This window comes from Mustela putorius, unplaced genomic scaffold, assembly GCF_011764305.1.
Source record: "Mustela putorius furo isolate JIRA1106 unplaced genomic scaffold, ASM1176430v1.1 tig00000083_pilon_pilon_pilon, whole genome shotgun sequence".
Lineage (NCBI taxonomy): Eukaryota > Metazoa > Chordata > Mammalia > Carnivora > Mustelidae > Mustela > Mustela putorius.
In genome coordinates this window covers 9,200,738-9,224,052 of record NW_025421273.1, presented here as the reverse complement: position 1 = coordinate 9,224,052, position 23,315 = coordinate 9,200,738, and the positions used below count along the sequence as shown (strand labels likewise).

Here is a 23,315-nt window from a genome sequence, read left to right as displayed (position 1 = left end):
GGAGAAGTAGAAGCAGGCTCCCCACTGAGCAGGGAGCCAAATGTGGGGCTTTATCCCAGGCCCCTAGGATCATGACCTGAGCCTCAAGCAGACACTTAACAGACTGAGCCTCCCAGGCCCCCCAGCTGTGGTTTCTTTAACTGATGTACACAACATCCCATACACTTGGTAGAGGAGATCCATGGTTTATGCTGTTGTGGGGATATGATGTTGCCAAACAGGACACCGACGCATGATATCTGTGCCTGCTTCTAAGAGCCTGTAAGAGGTTTCACCGCCCTGAGGTAGCTTTGACAGTCCATGCACTTACCTCATAAACTCGTGGTTAACCAGGTTTTTGTTTTTGTTTTTAATTAAAAACAACAACAACACTATTAACATGTTTGAATGTTTTAAAAATACATCTGTTTCATTAAAACTAATGAAGGTAAAGAGCAATATTTGTGGTTTTAGAAAACAAACATGTTTGAGCATACTTTAAGGAGAGAGAAGATGCTTACCTTTCCATTTCATTTATTTTTGGTTGCAGAACTTCAGATGGTGGCAAAGTTGTTGGCACCATAGAAGTCAGTGTCGTGAAGATGGGGGAGATTGAGGATGGGGAAGCCGACCACATCACCACAGATGTGCAGGGACAAAAGGTAGGGTCTCAGTCAGCTCAATGCACACATTAAATTAGAAGTGATCAGTTTTGCCAGATGCCAGAATCATCAACAACCCTGTGCACTATGAAATGTCATTATTCGAAAGCCAAATGAGAAATCAGCTCTGGAACTGAAGTGCTCTAAGTAGGCTTCATCTGCTGAACCAGAGGGTCTATTTGCAAGGAACTATGCAAAGCCAGGCGCCATTCAGAAACACCTCTTCTTTGCCCCCCGCCACCCTGTTGACACTGACTCCTCTCAACTGGAACAAAAGTATTGATCACTGCTGCATTCTGCCCTAATTAACCCTACAGTAAGCTGCACAGAAGATTCTGGGAGGGCTGTTGCCAAAAGTCACCGCTTCTCCACTCTCAAAACTCTTTAGAAAGAGATGCAATTTGAGTTTAGATTTCATTTGTATGGGAAGGAGCACAGATTTAACAATGCTGCACCTTATGAAACTGCCGAGAGAGAAGTAAGAAATAGCACCAAGCAGCGGGGACAGCTTTGGAGGAGGGGCGACACCAGCTGGAGGTGAAGTGGCTTCCTTGAAGCTGAGCATAAAGGTCCCAGTGCATATCAATATGTGTCCAGGACTTCTCCTTTCTTTTCTCTAAGAAAGAGAAACTTGATATAAGTATTAACCTAAATTCCTGTCTTAGGAATGCAATTGCCTACTTTACTGAGCCACAGGGGAGGGACTTAAAACTGCATCTTTTCAGGAAAGATTTTGTATATACACTGTAATTCCTACCTTTTAATAAAGGAATATTTTCTAATGATAAGGCCTTTAGGGGCTTACTTTCTGGCTTAGTGGCCCTTATCTGGGAGCGTATTTGATTTTGGGTGCTGAGGAAACATCTACATGGGAAATGGTGTTTCTCTAACACAACAAATACTGACTTTACAAAAGAAATCTAAGATGGCCCTTCAAAAGAATATTGTTCTTGCCCCAGAATAAGCTAAGGTATGGTCTGCTGGCCCAAGCCTTACTGTTCTCTGTTCCCCTGCTCTCCCCCAGAGCATAGTGAGGTTCCTGAGAACCTCACTATGAGGCTCAAAGTTTGAATCAGTTTGCCTGACAAAGGGAGGGCTGTCCTGAGTTTTGCAGCAGACCCTCTCAAGGTTTGTATATTCAGAACACCAGTGGTGGCTCTTAGGATGTGTGCTTCTGAGTCCCCAATTGTGGGACCCCTTCATTCGATCCCTCTTTCCTTTGGAGTTCTGTATAAAATGGGTATTAGTCATCACTGCATGAATGCTTGCATCAAGATTAAGGAGGAAAGATTTGGAGGCCAAGTGGCAGACTGAGTATAAAAATAGACAGACAAGACTGCCTAGACCTGTGGCAGTATGCCAGGAGACCAGTAGCAGAAACACTTCCCATTTCAACACAGGCCTATTCTGACTGCTCCCAATCTATTACTAGTCACGTCTCTATTTTCACCCCCTGACTCCTTTACTGTGTTGCTATTATGAGGCAGTGCAAATTGAATCAGACTCTTTTCATAAACAGAGAACTTGACACCCAGGAATATGCCCCATCAAAGCCCCACATAATGTTTATGACTTAGAAATGTGAACTTAAAAAGACTTAACTGAACTGTTGTAGAAATAGGAGGTGGCAGTGTCAGCATGTACCATGTACGAGTCATAAATTGACTAAAATGATAAACATATCAATCATTGTTGGTGTTAGTTCTGTCCTGTCTGGGTTCTTAGTAAACATTGACCTTTTGCGAATTTTTTATGAAGTTATAATAAACTCTGTTGGCAAGCCTTCAGAATCTTCATAATTCATGAAGAACATGTAATAAGGTCCACTGTGCACAAAATTTAGGAGAATTATGTGGGAATAACTTTATCTCCGTGTTTCACAAGAGTTATCAGAATTTTCTGGAGTGTTTGATAGATGCACGCAAACTCCTTTGCAGATCTGCTTAATCAAAATCTCTATGAAGTGTATTAACACAATCTCCTAATGGTGACTGAAGTCCTGAAATTAGTGAATGACTGAAACACAGGACAAGACAAAGGGACTGAAATTGAGGTTATTTTTTTTAAAGATATTTTATTTATTTATATGACAGAGAGAGAGATCACAAGTAGGCAGAGAGGCAGGCAGAGAGAGAAAGGAGAAAGCAGGCTCCCTGCTGAGCAGAGAGCCTGATGCGGGGCTCGATCCCACGACCCTGAGATCATGACCTAAGCCGAAGGCAGAGGCTTAACCCACTGAGCCACCCAGGTGCCCCAAGATTGAGGTTATTTGTAAAACAACACTACTCTCTGCAGTTTATATGAATGGACGAGAAAGAAATGAAACTGTTAGCACCAGTCATGTGGGTGAGTGACACATGTCATTGGTGGCATAAATTGAAGTAGGTAGAAGATTATAGTACCTGTTTTAATCAGCTTAGGCTTCCATAATAATAAAATACCACAGACTGAATGGCTTAAACAACAAAAATGTATTTTATCACAGTTCTGGAGGCCAGGGAGTGCCAGGTCAATATACCAGATGACTTTGTTCCTGGTGAAGGCTCCCTTCCTGGCATGCAAACTTCCTTCTGTGTCCTCACATGGCCTTTCCTTGGCACATGAGCACAGAGACAGCCAGTGAGCTCTGGTGTCTCTTCCTCTTTTTGTAAGGACACCAGCCCAATAGGATTAGAGCCCCACTTTCATCATCTTCTTGATCTTTCATTCCCTCCATAAAGGCTGTCTCCAAATCCAGTCACATTGGGTGTTGGGGCTTCAGCAGAATGAATTTTGAGGAACACAATCCAGTTTCGAACAATATCCCTGATGTAAATATATTTGAATCTTTAATCTCATAAAACCTCCAGAGCCTGGAATAAAATATAAATGAAAAGCCAAGTTCTGTTCTCTCACATTAATTTACTTGTTTCCTTAAATCATATTGTTATGATACAGTTCTCATCAAGAAAGATGGTTCAGAAGGTCACTCACCATACCACACTGGTTCAAGCCTTTTTTTTTTTTTTAAGATTTTATTTATGTTTTAGAAAGTGAGAGAAAGGTAGAGAGGCAAGCAAGTGGTTTGGGGTGGGGGAGGGCAGAAGAGAGAGAAAAATCTCAAGGAGACCCCCTGCTGAGCACAGAGCCTGATGCAAGGCTGGATCCCACGATGCTGAGATCATGACCTGAATGGAAACCAACAGTTGGACGCTTAAGGGACTGAGCCACCCAGATGCCCCACTCAAAGTTTTATTTGACTTGGACATACATACTGATAGAAGACAAAGTGTTAAAATCACATAGCTAGAGAAAGAAAAATTCACAAGAGAAACAGTAATGTGGACATTTTACAAAGTTCATATAATAAGTGAAATGTTGCATTAGGTATCCAATTTTTTTTTTTCACATTTTGGAATTATCTTTGACTCATTTCTTCCTCTCATAGGCATAGTGAGTATGTCAGCAAATCCTGTTGATTTTGACTTTTAATATATCCAGAACCCAGTTTGAACCCTTCCCTCTTACAGCATTGTCTGTCACATACGTGTTTATGGTGGTCTCTTAAATGTCCCTTCTTCCTCCTTCCCAACGCCCCCCATCATCATAGTCTCTTCTCAGCAGAGCACTTATTAAAATGTAACACGGAATATTTCATTCCTCCAGTGGCTTCTCAACTCCCTGAAAGTATAAACCTAAATCCTTTCGGGGACCTACTTAAAGTCTGCGAGTGTCGGCCACCATTACTTTCTTCATCCTCTACTCCTGTTCTTTGCTCACTTCCATCCAGCCTCATTCATTTCTTGGCTGTCTATTAAACATTCCAGGTGCATTTCCAACTCAGGTCTTTCACTTTGTTTTTCCATCTGCCTTTTTAGCATTTTCCCCGGGGTAAATATGTGCTTCATTCCCCCACTTCCTTTTAGTCTTTTTTTTTTTTTTGCAAACTGTGACCTTCTCACTCTGCCTTCTCTGCCCTATATCCCAAATTGTCATGCCTACTGGAAACATTCTATCTCCTTTCTCTACATCATTTTTGTATTTTGTACCTACCACTGTCCAATCTCACATATATTTTATTTATCTCATTTATTGTCTATTTCCCTCACTAAAATTAAATTCCATGAGAGAAAGGTATTTTTCTATTTTGTTCGCTCCTTTACCCTTCTCCCTGGTGCCTAGGATAGAGCCTAGCACAGGAAAAATGAGTGAATGAGTAAATGACATCAATTTTACCTGGAAGAAATAAAATCCAAATTTGTCTCCGAGAAAGGATAAAATTTGGCTGCATATAAACTAATTGGTCCATAAATAAAAACTAGAGAGAGGATGCAGGAAAGAGTGCAGAATTATGAAGGAAAGAGGAAGAAACTTTTTTAAAAACAACCTTTCAATTAAAGAGTCAAGAAAAAAATATGCTGCTACAGAAAGAAAAATGAAAAAGGAAAATGATCAAATCAGGTGATAGATAGGAAAACCAATGTAAGTAACAGCCAACAGGATCTAGTGAGATGGCCATTGCCCTCCGCTCTGCCCTGCCACAGAGGGCACTTGGCTTCTTGTCAGGGGAGGGGGATTGTTAACAGACATCCTCTACTGAGGCTCTGCTGGGGCTGAATTTAGCTCCTACCTTGTCTCCCCCTTTTGTTTACTGTATTTATTATATTTGAATGTGGCACATGGCACTGTACCAATGACCAAATTAGTGGTGATTTCTGCAGAAGGAAAGAAAAGCCTTATGTATTTATGACGGTGAAAGAGATGGTATTAGTAGAGTAATATACATCTTATTTTTACTACGAGCCTGACCTGACTAGTATTTCATGGCTCTTCTCAGGTCATTTAGTGCCCATATTTTGAAGTGGTGTTTAATCGAATATTCATTAGCCGTGGTCAGGGAAAAGGTAGAATCCTAGGGGAGCTAAGGACCATCTTGAAAAGTTCCATCACTTTATTTTTCCCAAATACAGAAGTGAAAATCATATAACTAACTTAACTTACTTTATATTTGCAGACATGTAATATTCATCATTCATTTATCAAACAATACTGCCTTCTGTGTTCTAGGCAGTCTACCAGGTTCTCGATGTTCAGCAGTGAACCAACTAGACACAGATGCTGCCTTCTAGGGAATTAAACAATAACAAAATAAGCAAGTAATGTATTGTTGATCAGATGGAACTATATGCCGTCAAAAAAATAAGGGTACAAGGACTAGAGAGTGTGGGCTGTGACCATTTTATGCTGGGTGTTCAAGGACTGACTCACTGGTGATGTGATATCTGAACTGAAACACGCAGGAAATAAGGGAGCAAGAAATGGGCATCTGAGAGGAACACGAATTCTAGGTAGAGTTAACAGCAGGGGCAAAGACCCTGAGGTGGCAGCATGTCTCTAATGACTGGAACTGGGGGTTGAAAAGGAGAGTGGAAGGAGTTGAGGATAAGGTCCATAGGCAGGGAAGACAGATTGTATACTCCCTTATGGACCACGAGACTCTGAGCTAGGTGAAAAGACAGTTGAGGGTTTTTGACTACAGGTGTAAAATGATCTGATTCATGTTTTAAGAGGACTGTCCTGGCTGTTGTGTTGAGTATGGCCTGAAAAGAAGCAAGGACAGAAGAATGGAGCCTCTTCATTGCAAAGATTCAAGGCAGAAATGAAGATGAGTTGATGAGGTGAATCAGAGAAAGTGAAATGTGGCCAGACGCCAGGTACCAAAGAAAACCAAAGAATACACTTACCATCTGTAGTGATGATGAAAAATCAAAGGAACAGGTGCAGAAGGACCAGAGATTTTGAGATGTTAACTTTAAAATTTGAAAGGGATGCATATATCCAGGCAGTTAGAGACTTGAGTCTGGAATTCACGAGATGTCCAAGCTAGAATTACATATTTGTGACTAGTCAGCTGGTATTTGGATGGTATTTAAACCATGAGACTGAATTAGATAACCAAAGTGTAGCAATTTGCATACTTTACACTCCTAAAATTGGTATTTATGTGGATTTTACCTATTAATATTTACTGTATTACAGAATTTGCTTACTTAGGTTATACCTGTGGACATCTATCGTATTAGTAATTCAAACAAGAATTGTTTAAAGCACAAGAGTACACAAGCACACATACCATTAGCTGTCAGTGTATTAGGGCCTCTATGGAATTCCACTATAAGCTTATAAAAGAGAGAGAGAAGCAGATGAATAGTGCTTTCATATTATTATGAAAGTGATTTTTGTCTTCCCCTTGTGCCAGATGTTGCAGAAGGTGCAAAGGCAAACATTATCAGGGACCCCTGGAGACTCCAGGCCAAACTTTGGCAACCATAATTTGAGGAATAAACTAACACATGTAGAAGTGCTGAGCCAAGAAGTACTGGTCTTTGTCCTTTCTGGTCATTGTTGTCCTTACAATTTGGTTAATTTTCTAGCCCAAAGCAGGGCAAATCGGTATGTTAGTTGATAGTCAACATCATTAAACTCCCAGAAATGTATATATCTTATATGTCTTCCTCATGGTCACACTTACCATCAAATGACACTTTTTAAAGCACTCATCAAAATCAGTAGGCTTGCAGTGAGGGCTGTGGGGGAACAAAAAGCATGTCGTGTTTGTTACTCCTGCTCAGTATCACGAATATAAAATTGTTGCACTGAGAGCACACACAGTAGAAGTGCGTAACCCAGAAAATATCCATCATAATGACAGCAATAAACAGTAGACATAGCTCGGGCCTCCTTAAGCCTATGTTTAATGATTCCAAGTCATTTTAATCTTTGCATACTCTGTAGCATGTAGCACAATATAAAAATGATTCTAGGTTCAACTGTAAAAAAATTAAATAAGCTAGGCTGAGGAAATAAGCACTGTGGTTCTTGGCTTCAGAACTCTCAATTTAAATAGTGACACAGACAGTACACTTGGGAAACAACTGAAGAAAATAGAGTCCAAATATAAAAATATTTATTTAGTAAATATTTATTGGATTTTTCTGCTTATGTTCCATGGATTTAAATCTTAAGAGCATTGTAATAGTAAAGCTTTAAAATACAATAAAGATGCAAAGTAAGAATGATATTAGGTTAAAATTATTCTAAGTATCTGCCTTCTAGTGTAGATGGAAGATACAATGTATGAAAGTTCTATTTTCTATATCCTTTGGTAAAATAATATAGACCTTCTGTTAGGAAACAAAAAGTTGACTTTGATTATGAAGAGGAGGGCTCCCTCCACGTAGAGAAGCAGTTTCTCAAGATAATAGCCTGATCCCCATGAATTATGGACTTCCTTACTAAAAGGGTTTAATATAAGCCAATTCTATAAATTATATTGTAGATGATAATCCTGTTTGGAAAGGAGGACGGCTCGAAGCTATATACCTAGTTATTATGCGGAAAGATATGAAGGACAAATCACGAAAGGATTTAAACACCAGTCTGAGAATACGGAATTTGATTGGCCAGTAAATAAATACCATACATTGTAGAGCAGAGCACTGGTATGATGAATATAAAGTTTATGAAAGATTATTTTAACAGTCCTGTATGGACTGAAAAGAGTAGAGGAAATACTGGGAATAAGAGAAATAAAGAATTTTAAGTATGCCCCAGCATCATTGCACGTCGCTCTGTGATTTAGGAAGTGCATTTTCCAAATAGCTGTAGAGTAAAAGAAAGGAACACCTCTGAGTTCTGGTTTGGTCAGGAAAATGATTTAGAGGACATCAGATTCTAAAAGCTGTTTGCAGTTATTCATTCATTCAGTAAAGCGAACCTCAATAGAAGCACGAAAGAAATTAGGAAAGCACATTTTTCCCTATCAAGAAATGTGATGCATGTTTATTATGGGGGAGTAAGTAGTGGACTATACAAATTCAGAAGTAATATTTAAATGAATGCTTTAAATTATCTTTCTTCTTAAAATGCTTGATAGTTTTAAGCATTCCATCATTAACAGTGACTCAGTGACCATGAGTCTCCAAGAGGGCCAGTGCCTGGAGAAGAAAGAGTGGAGGGAGACAGTTCAGAGATAACCCAAGCAATCTTGATACACCCTTCTGGGGAGGGTGACCTGAGCCTTTTTGAGTCTCTTGAGCAAAGCAATGCATGCTACGGAGGTTTGGCTGCTTCCCTCATAACTCTTCAACAAAGATGTTTCTGAGTTCTGGGTTTTGCTTTTGTTTGCATTTGTTTGTTTAGGTCTGATATATTTAGTCTAAAAATTCACTCTCCTCTCTACTCAAACTACCACACACACACCCTTTTTTTGGCTAGAGATAGAAGGAAACTCATGAAAAAACAAATGTCAGTCATGCTGGTATCTGTCTGTGTGAGAGTTAAGTCTTTCGTCAGCTTCCTGGGGCCAGAAGAGCTGCTTCCTCTGTTAATTACAGTTTCAGAGGAAGTTAAGGAGAGACCATCACTTAGTGCTGTGTTGTCTGGCATATTGTTACCCATTTCTGCTTCACTCCCCAGGACCATTGCAATGTGCTCTTCTGTGTTTCTTATCCGTGCCCAGAGCAGTGTTGGTTCTGTAAGAGCTCATGAGCATAATCTATTAATCATAGATTCTAGATTCATGATCTTTGGATCAGCTTATTTACAAATTATTTATTTATATGTCAGCAATTTATAAATCAGAGATCAATTTATTTATAAAGTTTCCTACAGTTTATGAACAAGTATGTGCATTGTTTTAGCCACAGATGAAAATCATCTTTTGCCTTATGTAATTTTATGGTGCAACATATTTTATCTTTTATTTAAAGCTCTTACTTAAAAATATAGAAAATAATTTGCTTTTTATTGATCCAAAACTATCCCAGGTGACAGAAATGTAAAACCATTCAGTTTATCAATGTGATTTGCTGCACTAAGAACATGATGGGGACAATCCTTGTCCATTTTTTGCTTTCCTTTCTAAGTAGTTTTTAACTATAACCAAGATGTAATCTATAATTATGCAACACAATCATATAGATGTTTAAATAGTCACAAGTTAAACAAGTTTCATAATTAAGATAAAGCTGAAAATAGTGTTACAAAAATGTCATTCAAAACTTTTTGAAACCATGTGCATAGCCTCATATTTTGCAAACAAGATGGAAGAATTTCATTTCTTAATTTAATTATTTTCATATGTGTTCTTTTTCTTTTATTCTTCCCTAGTGTACACTGGTATGTGAATGTACAGCCCCAGAAAGTGTGAACGGAAAAGATAACTTACCTTTTTTGAATGCAGGTATGTATGTCAGTTTGGGAAACTTACGTTAGTTTCATATGAAGGTAAGTTTTAATTTCTGTGAACTCAGTGTTAAACTTGGGCAGCATCCTCACAGAATCATTTGTGAACACCAAGCAAATGAACTGGTAATCACTAGAAACATCATCACCAGTGGAGTAGGGATAGACATTGTTCCTGGGTTCTTGCTCATGGAGAGGAAGACTGAATCTGGGACACACACACAAAAAAAGGCTGAAGTGAAAGTTTAAGTGAAGGTGACAACAGAAAAGAAAGAAAAGAACTCTCCAGAATGAGTGAGGCAACTCCTGAATGAGTTGCCATTGAGGGCTTTCATGGTCCATCTTTTATAGGAAACTGACCAGGGAACTTGGTAAATTTCTTATCAATATCATGGTGGATTATTGAATACCAGGTCTATATTTAGAATGAACATGTTGGATTTGTAACTATCATGAGAACAAATAAGGTGTTCTTGTAAATATCATGTCCATTTCTCCAAATATGGGATTTCTGTGAGCCTGGTTATATCTCCTTCTCATGGCCCCCTACCCCTCTCCCCCTACCTAGCCTGTCTGTCCCTTATTCAACATGACAATCCCATAAGAAAGATATAAAAATACTTTGGCTATTTGGCAAAAAAAATTCCTTTTAGCTCTGGATTTTGTATTATCTGAAACAAGACACATTAGAGGACAGTAAGCATTAGAAATATGAAGCTCTTATTTAGTTGGACTTTTATTTATTTGTTTGAGAGAGAGAAAGGGAGAGAGGGAGCATGATCTAGAGGGAGGAGGAAGGAGTTAAGGGGAGAGGGAGCAGCACACTCCCTGCTCAGGGCCCGGAACCACCCAGGCTCCAACAATTAGAAAGGTTGACTTTCTAATTATAGAATTCAAAACAGAGTTGTTAAAACAGTTGATATATGGATTCAGTAGGAAAAATTCATATGCGCGTTTATACATTCCCGGGAGTGTATGTATAGAATGTGTTGCTTGCAGTAATATATTTGAATTTCAACAAGGCACTAAACCATGTGTTAAATGATAACTTTGTGAATAAAACTGAAACTTATAGTATAGTTAAAAATGTGATAATATGTGTATGTAAATTATGGATCTACTTTTTAATGAAAATGTAAATTATGTTACCATTAATACTAAGTGTAAACACCGACTAGTGCAGTGACAAGCAGCAGGCTAAATGCCTTCTATGTCTTGGCTTGCCTTCTGACCTGTGCTGTGAAAAAGGCACTGTCCTTATCCTCCTTTTACAAATGAGGAAATTGGTCAAGGTCACCTACCTCGCAAATATCAGGTCCAGAATTTAAATTCAGTTGTGATCCCAAAGCCTTTTTCTCTTAATTACTAGGCCATGCTTTTACTAAAAAAACAAAACAAAAAACATTAATTAAAGTTGGTGCAACAGCAGAATAAGCCTGAATATTTTCCTAACACTGTCATGTCATATGTTTACACAATAGCAAAGCTGGAATAATAATCACCTTAGTGAATGATATGGAATTTCAAAGGCTTAGTAATAGATACCTGCTAAATTATTAGCAGTTTTTCATTGGCAACAATCTCTTATATTAAGGAATGGATAAAAGGAAGGCAACTCTTCAACTATGATTATCCAGAATGCAAAATAAAATGTAACAACAGCAAAGAATCATGAATTATACTTACATGGAATGAGGGATTATACCAAAGAGGAGCAGCTCCTTAGCCTGTGAGCAAATGACATTTTTAATTTCATTTCACTTAGGACATAATATTGAGAGGGATGTGCGATGAACAGTGATGGGTCTACCCAGACAGCCATGGATCCTAAAAGTACTTGATAAGTTTTCAGGCTGGTTAAAATAGCTAATATATCCTCAAATGGTCCTCCTCACATTTAGTTTAACATCTAAAAATTGACCAAACCTTTAATCCTTTAAGGTATCCAGATAACCTACTGAATATACTAAATGCCAATTTCGAGAAATAAAACTGAACGTGGGACATATTAAATTCATGTTAAATACGTTTGAATGAATAGGGTTTTCACCACAATCATCTACACTATAATTATAAGATAACTTTTTAATAATTCACTCATCTGAATCTTGTAATTTTTATGCACAAAGAAATGCCATTTTAAAATACTGATTAGTTTAATATAAACTTCATAGAGAAAAACGGCTTTCTAAGGAAGAAAATATATTACTTAAGGAAGAAGAGACAGAAGAAACATAATAAAAAATAAATCTGCACCACCTCATACCCATGCCATAAAATCCGTAAGGCATGAGTCTTAGAAGTGTACTAACTCTTCCCGATTGCTAGGATACTATTCACGATTCATAAGTTGTAATATGACAAAGACAACTGACATGAAACTGATGGAGACAGCTGCATTCTGTAATTAAACTATACTTACTTAGAGGAGTGGAAGACGATTGATTCCTGCCTTTCTGCTTTTATGGAGGTGGCAGTTGGGTGGTGATTCTCCACTTAGTTCTAATGCTATTGCATATTGTCTTTAGTCCACACAACCCAGAGGAGCATTGGGTATTTGCCACAGATATTTTCTTTGAGCCTTCTTATATTAGGGAAAGATAAATAGTAAATGCAAGTCAAATGTCATAAAGCTAGATTTTTAAAAATGTGTTTAAACTACAACTGTGCTCTGTATGAAATGTTTCTCCTCAAAATATGAAAGTGCGTTGTGTGGGTTTAGAATACGTATGAGTTTGGCCTGTGCATACCTTGGTCTTTTATTCTATTTAGTTTTCTATCTCAACTCAGCAACTTTGGAATTAATCTATTATATTCCCGTGTGTGGTTTTTTCTTTTCTTTCTTGTTTTTTTTTTTTTTTTTTTTTAAATCTGTAGGCAAAGGGAGCTACTGACATTCTTTTCAAGTCTTTGTATTAATGTGTTATATGGAACTTGCCAGCCTCAAGTGAGTTATGAAGTACTTATGAGTGAATGGAAGAGAATGTCATATCTCATAGCAGCTCTTCACTATTCTATTTATATCTCTAGAGGCTTAATTTATTATTCAGGAAATTCACTTATCTATTGTAAGACTAACAAGAAAAAAGCTCTTCCCCCTAAGTTCTCACCCTTTTCATGCCCTGCTTGCCTTGCAAGTCCAACCTATATGTTGGGAGTCAGGGGAATGGAGGGCAGAGGGAGAGTAAGGATGAGTGGGAGGAGGGCAGAACTTGCAATTCCTTAAGAGAGATAGGGAAGAGTCTTGGCTGAATGGGGAGATGCATTCCTTCCAGCTGGTGCACTTACATTATCTGAAACTAGACATGCTGGAAGACATGGTAAGTATTAGAAATGCGGGGTTCTTACTTAGTTTGACTCTGACTACGTAAGTCGTACCATAAAGTTGCTAAAACAGTAGATTTCCATCTCTCATTATTTGCTTATTCATTTAAGCAAACTGGTAGTGAGAACACTTAAAACTGCTTGGTGGTGATGGGACGGGGAGTAGGGAAGTACAGTCAGGCCTCTCACATGCCCTGCTAAGTCACATCAGCCGAGGAACTTGGCTGCCCCAGAACAATAACAAATGGGCTCTTGTGGCGTTAATATAAACACACCAGACGGGCTGTCAGAAGAACTGGTGTCAAAGCCTGGATTTGCTAACCAGCAGAGTGACTCTAATACCTGGGTCAGACCCGTCGACATCGATTCTTTTAAAATGACCACAGTAACCTGCACAGCCTTTGACTTCCTTTTCTGGCTCTTACATGTTTGAAGTCGATATAGCATAATTTAGCTTATCCTGTTCACCTTCTTTTTAGAAACATTTCATAAAAGTACTCATTTTAATCCATTTCAGAGGGAGTCACATATTAATTTTTTGGTCATTGTTACAGTTGTCTTTCTTAGAGGTTATTTCTGTTTAGTAAGCCTGATCAGAAATATGCTTTTTCAAAATTCTGTCAAGAAGATAATTCTCTCTGGAGTCCCAATTCTCTCAGTTTTCCTTGTGAAAGTATAATGCTGCAGAGTACTTCAGCCCATGGACCCTTCCATTACTATGCCAAATCTAAGGAGCTAATGGGCCCTATCACAACGTTTCCTCCTTTCTTCCCATTTTGAGTGAATTTTCCCCTGTCAGCAAGCATTAGATCTGATACAGCCTCTTTCTTGGTTGAATTCCATACTTCTTGAGTCATGAAATTATCCTTTATATTCCTTGAAGACCACTTTCGTAATTTAACGTGCATACTGTCCTTCATATTCACAGAGGGTATATCTGACAGCTGAGATTTCTGTGACCGTGTAAGTTGGAATCTAAAATAAAAATGAGGGGACTGCCCCGCTCTCAGTCCTAAATCCATGCAGTCCCCTTCCTGTTTGGAGAATTTATTGGTATTTTGCATTTCTTGCTTCACAGACAAATCATACTTTTGCTCAAAATAGGCCACTATATTTTTGATTCTTTTTCTCAAATTAGAGTTAAGCCATCTACTACTTTGCAGAAGATGCTAGATTATATGCTATTTAAGAAGAAAGAACATTGCGTATTTATTTCTGTATCTCCGGTGGCCAGAATACAATAGGAACTCAATAAATACTTGTCAAAAGACTGATAGCAAGTGTATCTTATCAATTCAGTATATACTTCAGATAAATTTCTTTCAAATTCTCATTTTTTTAAAAGATTTTATTTATTTATTTGATTGAGGGAGAGGCAGTGAGAGGGGAAACACAAGAGCAAGGGGGAGCTGGAGAGGAAGAAGTAGATTCTCCTCTGATCGAGGATCCTGACTCTGCTTGATCCCAGGATGCTGGGATCATAACCTGAGCCAAAGGCAGACGCTTAGTGACTGAGACACCCAGGCACCCTGATCAAATTCTCATTTTTAAATGTTTTCTGCCTCTTATCAGTAAAGCATGAGACTCTTGGTCTTGATGTCTTGAGTTCAAGCCCCACATTGGGTATAGAAATTATTTAAAAAAAAAAAAAATGTTTCCTGCCTCATATGACACCATAGATTTTAGCTGCCTTTCACAGTACCTAAATATTGAGATAATACTCTCCTCACTAACATCCCTATCCAAAGCCATGCGTGACGCAGAATATAATAAGAGATTGTTAAAAATATGTCCTTCTTGGGGCTCCTGGGTGGCTCAGGTGTTAAGATTCTGCCTTCTGCTCGGATCATGATCCCAGGGTCCTGGGATTGAGCCCTGCCTAGGGCTCTCTGCTCCACGGGAAGCCTGCTTCTCCCTCTCTCACTCCTGCTGTTTGTGTTCCTTCTCTCACTGTGTCTTTCTCTGTCAAATAAATAAATAAAATATTTTTTCAAAATGTCCCTCTTTACACATTTTAAGTTCTCATGAATTCCATCCAAAAAGCAAATTCCCTGTTTCCCCCGTTCTTTCTTTTCTTTCATGAGCTATGAAATCTACTAACTTGTTGATTTTTAGATGGTGTCATTTTATATAAGCAAAGATATTTCTGTTGTATTTTCCCCATACTAATTTTTTTTTTATTTTTTTATTTATTTTATTTTATTTTATTTATTTATTTTTTTTTAATTTTTTATTTTTGATAAACATATATTTTTATCCCCAGGGTTACAGGTCTGTGAATCACCAGGTTTACACACTTCACAGCACTCACCAAATCACATACCCTCCCCAATGTCCATAATCCCACCCCCTTCTCCCAAACCCCCTGCCCCCGGCAACCCTCAGTTTGTTTTGTGAGATTAAGAGTCACTTATGGTTTGTCTCCCTCCCAATCCCATCTTGTTTCATTTATTCTTCTTCTACCCACTTAAGCCTCCATGTTGTATCACCACTTCCTCATATCAGGGAGATCATATGATAGTCCCCATACTAATTTAAATAGATGTTGCCCTTGTATCTGTAAGTGTCTGCTATATAAAATTTGGGGCCATTTTGAATACCTGCCCTTGATCCTTTTTATTTACTCACTAGATTTCTCTGCCCTTTGCTGTTTTAACAAATATGATAGCGTCTATTAACTTTGCTCTTTTGGAATTTCCATACATTTTCATTATGGAGTACTAATATATTTAGAGAGTTAAATAGCTTCAGTAGAAGAGTGAATTTCATTATCTAATAATCAATGAATTCATCTCTTATACACCTTTAAATGTTTCAGCTATCTTCCTGTAGTAAGTCCACTACCTCCTCCATGGCCCATCTTAGGTAAAACTGGAAGAAAAATAAAGGCAAGAAGATGATATGGTGAAAAAGCTAACATTTTGTGGACAAATGTGAGGAGAGCTTTCTACTTCTCAAGTTTTTTCCATTCTTCATTCCGATGCCTGTGCTTCCTTAAAGTGAGGTTTTCAGTTTTATTCCTACTCTTGCATTTTCCCCTCTCAACTCACACAGTTGTTGGTGCTCTCACTGTTCTCTTTTTGGTGAGAGTAATGGTGGGAAACATTGAGTTCCAAGGGTTAAGCTTATGTCTGTGGAATGTTTATATTTACTGGGCACTGTGCTATGTGTAGGAGATAAAATGAGGACAAGAAAAACAGCACAGTCTTGGCCTTCACAAAGTTCACACTCTAATGCTTGACGTGGAATAATGAGTCAGTTGTAGCACAACTGGTAACAACCATGATGAAGATGGGGATGGGAAGGACAAAGAAGACAAACCTATAGGGAGGGATGGGGTAGAAGCCAAGGAAGGCTTCCTGGAGGAGGTGCTAGCACAGCTGAGTTTACTTATAGCCAACAAAGAGGGGTGTTCCTTTGAGATGCAGAGAATCCCTTGAACAGAAGAAACTGGTGAGGAACAACTTGAATTCAGAGAATTATAGGTCATTTCAGATTGCTCAGTGTGAAATTTGAGCCACCTTCTACCTTTACTAGTGGTATCCTTTACTTTAATCACTGAACTAGAATGAAAAGAGCAAATCATCAAACTGGAAAGAGTGACACAAATCATTTCCTGACCATCTAAAATCTAAAATCCAAATTCTACACACTAACCTCACCAATTATCATCAACTTGAGACTAAATGCCCACAAAATATTATCTTTATATCCTATTCTGACATCTGTAGTCATTTTTTTCTGATTCTGGGCCTTAAGTTGAAGATGGAGGGCCAAGAACTGATAGGTTTGGCTAGACTAGGAAAGCAGTACTTTGTCCAATACAGCTTATATCCTATTTTCTAGTCTATTTTTTCCTTTTCTTCTTTAAAAAACAAGACAAACAATAACATAATTTAGATTTTATAACAAACCTAGAGAAAAGTAACTAAACCATTTTCAGGGGTTCATTTTTTTTTTAACAATTGATTTTATCTCTTTTTTCCTTCCATATATATATATATATTTAATTTTTTATAAACATATAATATATTTTTATCCCCAGGGGTACAGGTCTGTGAATCACCAGGTTTACACACTTCACAGCACTCACCATAGCACATACCCTCCCCAATGTCCATAACCCCACCCCCCTCTCCCAACCCCCTTACCCACAGCAACCCTCAGTTTGTTTTGTGAGATTAAGAGTCACTTATGGTATTCATCCTTTCTGATGGAGGCATAATACTCCATAGTGTATATGGACCACATTTTCCTTATCCATTCGTCCGTTGAAGGGCAGCTTTTGTAGCAACATGGACGGGACTCAAAGAGATTATGCTGAGTGAAATAAGTCAAACAGAGAGAGTCAATTATCATATGGTTTCACTTATTTGTGGAGCATAACAAATAGCATGGAGGACATGGGGAGTTAGAGAGGAGAAGGGAGTTGGGGGAAATTGGAAGGGGAGGTGAACCATGAAAGACTATGGACTCTGAAAAGCAATCTGAGGGATTTGAAGTGGTGGGGAGGTGGGAGGTTGGGGTACCAAGTGGTGGGTATTATAGAGGGCATGGATTGCATGGAGCACTGGGTGGGGTGCAAAAATAATGAATACTGTTATGCCGAAAATAAAAAATAAATTATAAAAAAAAGAGTCACTTATGGTTTGTCTCCCTCCCAATCCCATCTTGTTTCATTCATTCTTCTCCTACCCCCCAAACCCCCACGTTGCATCTCCACTTCCTCATATCGGGGAGATCATATGATAGTTGTCTTTCTCCGATTGGCTTATTTCGCTAAGCATGATACCCTCTAGTTCCATCCACATCGTTGCAAATGGCAAGATTTCATTTCTTTTGATGGATGCATAGTATTCCATTGTGTATATATACCACATCTTTATATATTTTTAAGGATTTTATTTATTTATTTATTTGACAGGCAGAGATCACAAGTAGGCAGAGAGGCAGGCAGAGAGAGAGTCAAAAGCAGGTTCCCCACCGAGCAGAGAGCCCATTGCAGGGCTCGATCCCAGGACCCTGAGACCATGACCCAAGGCAAAGGCAGAAGCTTAACCGACTGAGCCACCCAGATGCCCCTCCATCTTTATTATTTTTAAAGAGATCTCTTTTTGCTATATTTTCCAAGTTCCTCTCATTTCTTCTTGCCATCTCTTTTCCATAACCATGCTTAGGATAGTGTTTTAGTGACTTCTATTTAGGTTTTTCAGTTCTTATCCAACCTTAAAAAGAGACAACCTACATTTCAGATGTCTATAAATCTAAGATATTTCCAAGTACAAATGAGGGAATGTCAGTATCTAATTGGATTACACAGACATATCTTTAGTAAGTATAATGTAGCATTTGGAAAACAGGCAATGTATGTACATTCAGCAGAATAATTAAACTATTAAACAACTGCATAGTTAAAAGCCACAGAATGAATTCTCTACAACAATCTGTAGGACATTAAACTAATGATTTTTGTAAGACTTAAAGCCAATAAAGTCAGAATCCATTTAAATACGTGACTTCTACCACCTCCTGAATGCAAGAAAGTTCACAGATGAGCTTCCTCTAGAGAAATATATTAAGGACAATTAGAGAAAATAAGCATTTGGCTTTTTGATGACCCTTTTGTCCCTGAATCTAAATTTATAAAATTCCTTTTTTGTCTACTGACATTCCTAAAACAGGCACAGGGAAAAGGAAAAAAAAAAAAGTCCTCCCTGTAGTATGTCTCTGGTTTATCTTTTCTGCCCTAGTTTGCTTTTAACAGCCATGCTTTGTTGTTTTACTTTATGTATTGTCTATGTGTTGGCATTGTTGAACATTTCTTTGGCATCTTTATTTTGATAATTCATTGTTGGAACAACTTGGCTTTGGCAATTGCTGAGCAGATTACCTTGTTAAAGAAGCCCTGCTACAACATCTGAGAAAAATATAGACGTTTGAGTTGCACTGCAATTTGGTGGGGGTGGGGGGGATCTGCCTTTTATTTTCCATAACTGTGCTCACCATAGGGAGTTAACCTCAAGGGGAATGTATCAATATTCGGACCAGCTTAGAACTTTACTCTTATTAAGTCATCCCAAGACCATGATGTGGTCCAAAATATCTCCACTATTTTTCTCAAGGGGAATGTATCAATATTCGGACCAGCTTAGAACTTTACTCTTATTAAGTCATCCCAAGACCATGATGTGCTCCAAAATATCTCCACTATTTTTCTCTTGGCAGAATCTGTCACACAATGTTTTTAGCAATTGTTTTGGCAAAAGCAGTGAAAAAAATGAAAAGCATACGCACAGGGGTCTCTTTAGAGAATTTATAATAGATATTAGATAGTAATCTGAGTTGACAGGCCTATTGTATGGTCAGAAATATATCTTCTATATAAAGAAAAACTTGGCATCAATAAAGAGCCAGAGCTGAAAATGATGGACTCATTCCCATAGCTGGAATGAGTGTGCAGAATTGTTAGAATTGTATCTCTTCTTTAGGGAAGAAACTTTAAAAAATTGACACAAGCATTCATCATTTATGATCCATTGTTCAGTATTTGGTGCATGAATACCATGCCTTACTATTATGTGAAGATGATAAAATCTCCCCATTATCAACACTTTAAGAATTTTGAGTTAAGAGCGTATTATCTGGTCTTTTTTGTAACTAGTGCAATAAATTTGCATGATAATAAAATGTTGAGCCATATTTTTTTTTCATTTTTAAATCATATTCCATTATATGGTATTTTAAGATACAGAGTAGGTGTTCTTATTCTATGCATAGTAGGTGTTTAATAAGGAATGCTTCTGGATTAAATTGGGTTGTAAGGTGGATCCCACTATAGCTACATTGAAATCCTGATTTAGTACTCATGAATTAGGAGGAGTCAAGATGGCGGAGGAGTAGCAGACTGAGATGACATCAGGTCGCTGGAGTTCAGCCAGATAGTTATCAAACCATTCTGAACACCTACAAACTCAACAGGAGGTCAAAGAGAAGAGCAGCAATTCTAGAAATGGTACTAATGTTTGGAGACCTATGAGTTTCAAATGATCATAATCTATGACATAAAAATTAGATGGGGAACATAATTGGGATTTTCTTTTGGATGATCAAGTTGACTGATTTTTTTTTTTTAATTCATCCCAAGTGTTTTCCTTAAAAACAGCAGCATTCCCACAGAGTCCTTGTATGATATGTACCAGGTGGTCAGAGGAGAGTTCCGGAGCTCATTAATCCAACTGCCTTTGATTTCTGCATAAGCTATTTTAATGAAGATCTATATTTAAACACACCAAAAAGCATTAAATTAAAAACAATGTGATCAAAAGTGGGAAGACTAGCTTTGGGATAACTGAGAAAATGAAAAATTTTATATTTTGTAATTTGATTTGAAATACAGATTTTCTAAAAAATAACTATTGCTTTATAAAAGGCAAGAAAAATGAAGGATTCTTACAAAAATTCCACATAATCTTGAAGGAAAAAAAAAAACAAACAAACCCAGAGGTTTAAAAGCAGCACATATGCTGAGTATACATAAGCCAAGGAACTGAATATTTACTTAGGTTACTAAGAAAGAATTTGGACATTTTCAGAGATTATTTTTTGTCTTAGTATAAAAAAAATGGGTTTATGTTCCTAATCATGTTAGCTATATTAGAATTCATGACACCCCATCAATGGTTTAACCTGACTGACGTTATGTTAAATTCAATACATACTTTTTTTTATTCTCAAACTCGAGATAGAACAGTAGAGATTGTAGTAAAATTCTTACATCTTTGAAACGTTGTAACTTTAAAAATTAATAAGATATCATAGTTTCTTTTATTGGCTGGCTTATAATTCAGATGTAAGAAAATATATCTGATGAGGCCTAATATATCCAAAATATATAAATAAATCATAAAACTCAATAGCAAAATAGCCAATCAGTTTTAAAAATGGGCAGAGGACCTGAATAAACATTTTTCCAAAGAAGACATGCAGATCTCCTATAGGTACATAAAAAGATGCTCAATATAACTAATCATCAGGGAAATGCAAATCAAAACTACAATGAATGGTCACCTCACACCTATTACAATAGATAAGAAGTAACTAGTGTTAGAGAGGATGTATAGAGAAAAGGGACCCCTTGTGCACTGTTAGTAGGAATATAAATTGGTGTAGGCACTATGGAAAACAGTATGGAAGTTCCTCAGAAAGTCGATAATGGGATTTCTATGTGATCCAGCAATTCCACTTCTAGGAATATATCCAAAAGAAATGAAATGAAATAAAAACACTAACTTGAAAAGATACATGCCATCCCCAGGTTCATAGCAGTATTATTTGTAATTGCCAAGTGTCCACTGATGGAAGAATGCATACAGAAATGTGTTGGGGCATCTGGGTGGCTCAGTGGATTAAAGCCTCTGCCTTTGGCTCAGGTCATGATCTCAGGGTCCTGGGATGGAGCCCCACATGGGGTTGTCTGATCAGCAGGAAGCCTACTTCCCCCCCTCCACCACCTGCCTCTCTGCCTACTTGTGATCTCTGTCAAATGAATAAATAAGTAAATGAATCTTTTTTTAAAAAAATGTGTACTATATGTAATGGAATATAACTCAGACATAAAAAAGAATGAAATCTTACCATATGCAACAATATGAATGAACCTTAAAGGAATTATGCTAAGGGAGATCAGTCAGACACAGAAAAACAAATATCATATGAGCTCTCTTATATGTAGAATCAAATCAGTCAATCAATCAATCAAAACAAAACAAAACCAAGCTCATAGTTACAGACAACAGGTTGGGAGTTGCCAGAGGTAGCTGGTGGCAATGGTTGAAATGAGTGAAGGATATCAGAAGGTTCATATTTCCAGTTATAAAATAAGTAAGTCTTAGGGATATAATATACAACATGATGACTATAGTTAATAATACTCTATTTGAAAGTTAGTAAGAGAGCACACCTTAAAAGTTCTCATCACAAGAAAAAAATTTATAACTATGATGGTGACAGATGTTAACTAGACTTATTGTGGTGATCATTTTGTGACAGCATACAATATTGAATCATTACATTGTACACCTGAAACTAATGTAATGTTATATGTCAATCACCTCAATAAAAAAGAAGGGAAATAAATATAATTATGAATCTGTGATATAATCTAATTGATAAAATTTAGAGCTAATATTTATGTTAAAAATATAATCACTTTAGATATATAGCTCTAGATTCTATTTCTATTTTTTTTAAGTGTACATACAACTCTAGATTTTAAACATTTTACCTCAACATGCTGGAAATATTCTACTATCTTCTGGCTTCTATTGGTGCTTTTGAAAAGTAAACACTGTCTGGCTAATTCTTAGCTGTGGATAAGTAGGTATACTGGAAACTTTGAGCCTGGTTGTTGAAGAATGGGATGTTTGAGATCAACGTTTCTGATATAGCATTAATTCTGATAATGATGATGTCTAGACAATACTTCTGAGAATGGATGATTGAAGATGAATGGATGAATAGATTCTCATTTTAATGTTCCAAAAGCTATTGTATATTTACCCAAGTAGTGAATGAGATATGGTCTTATAGGACATTAAATTTTTGAAAGGAATTTTACCCTATACGTTGAGGAGACCTGGCCCATATAACCCATGCTTCATTTTAGTATCAAATTTTGTTTTAAATCAGCTTTATTGGTAAACTGGAGTCAAATAATTATAGATGCTTTACTGGCAATTGACTGATATTTTCTTACCCACTAAGCTTTGGTGCATGAGTATAACAAAGGCAGTCATTGCTCAACAGCAGTGGAAATAAATTTCTGACCCAAAATAAATGGCTGGAGAGTGTGGCAGAAGGCCTCATGAAAATGTATCAAATATTATTTTAATATCTGGCCCTCCACTTTTTCTCTAAATCTTAAAATCATTGATGGCGTGATCTTGTTACTTCTTCCCTAAACACTTCCCATCCACAAATACAGTTTGCTCATAACCTCATTGTCTTGCTTCTGGTAATATGTGATATTAGAAAGTGTATTATTGACTCATTGGCACTAAAGTATGCATAATATTTGAACTGTAATAGCTCTTAAGCCAATGAATAAACCTTTCTAGCATTAAGGAA

General features: G+C 37.4%; 1 protein-coding gene across 6 annotated transcripts in view; it reads left to right on the top strand.

The window, feature by feature from the left end:
- INPP4B (inositol polyphosphate-4-phosphatase type II B) overlaps positions 1 to 23,315 on the top strand; it is an 830,315-nt gene that overhangs the window by 614,222 nt on the left and 192,778 nt on the right. For all 6 annotated transcript variants that reach the window (XM_004768442.3, XM_004768441.3, XM_004768440.3 and 3 more), the window contains 2 exons: positions 530 to 641; positions 9,792 to 9,864. In XM_004768442.3, the coding sequence (XP_004768499.1) occupies positions 530 to 641; positions 9,792 to 9,864 (185 nt within the window). The remainder of the gene's footprint in view (positions 1 to 529; positions 642 to 9,791; positions 9,865 to 23,315) is intronic.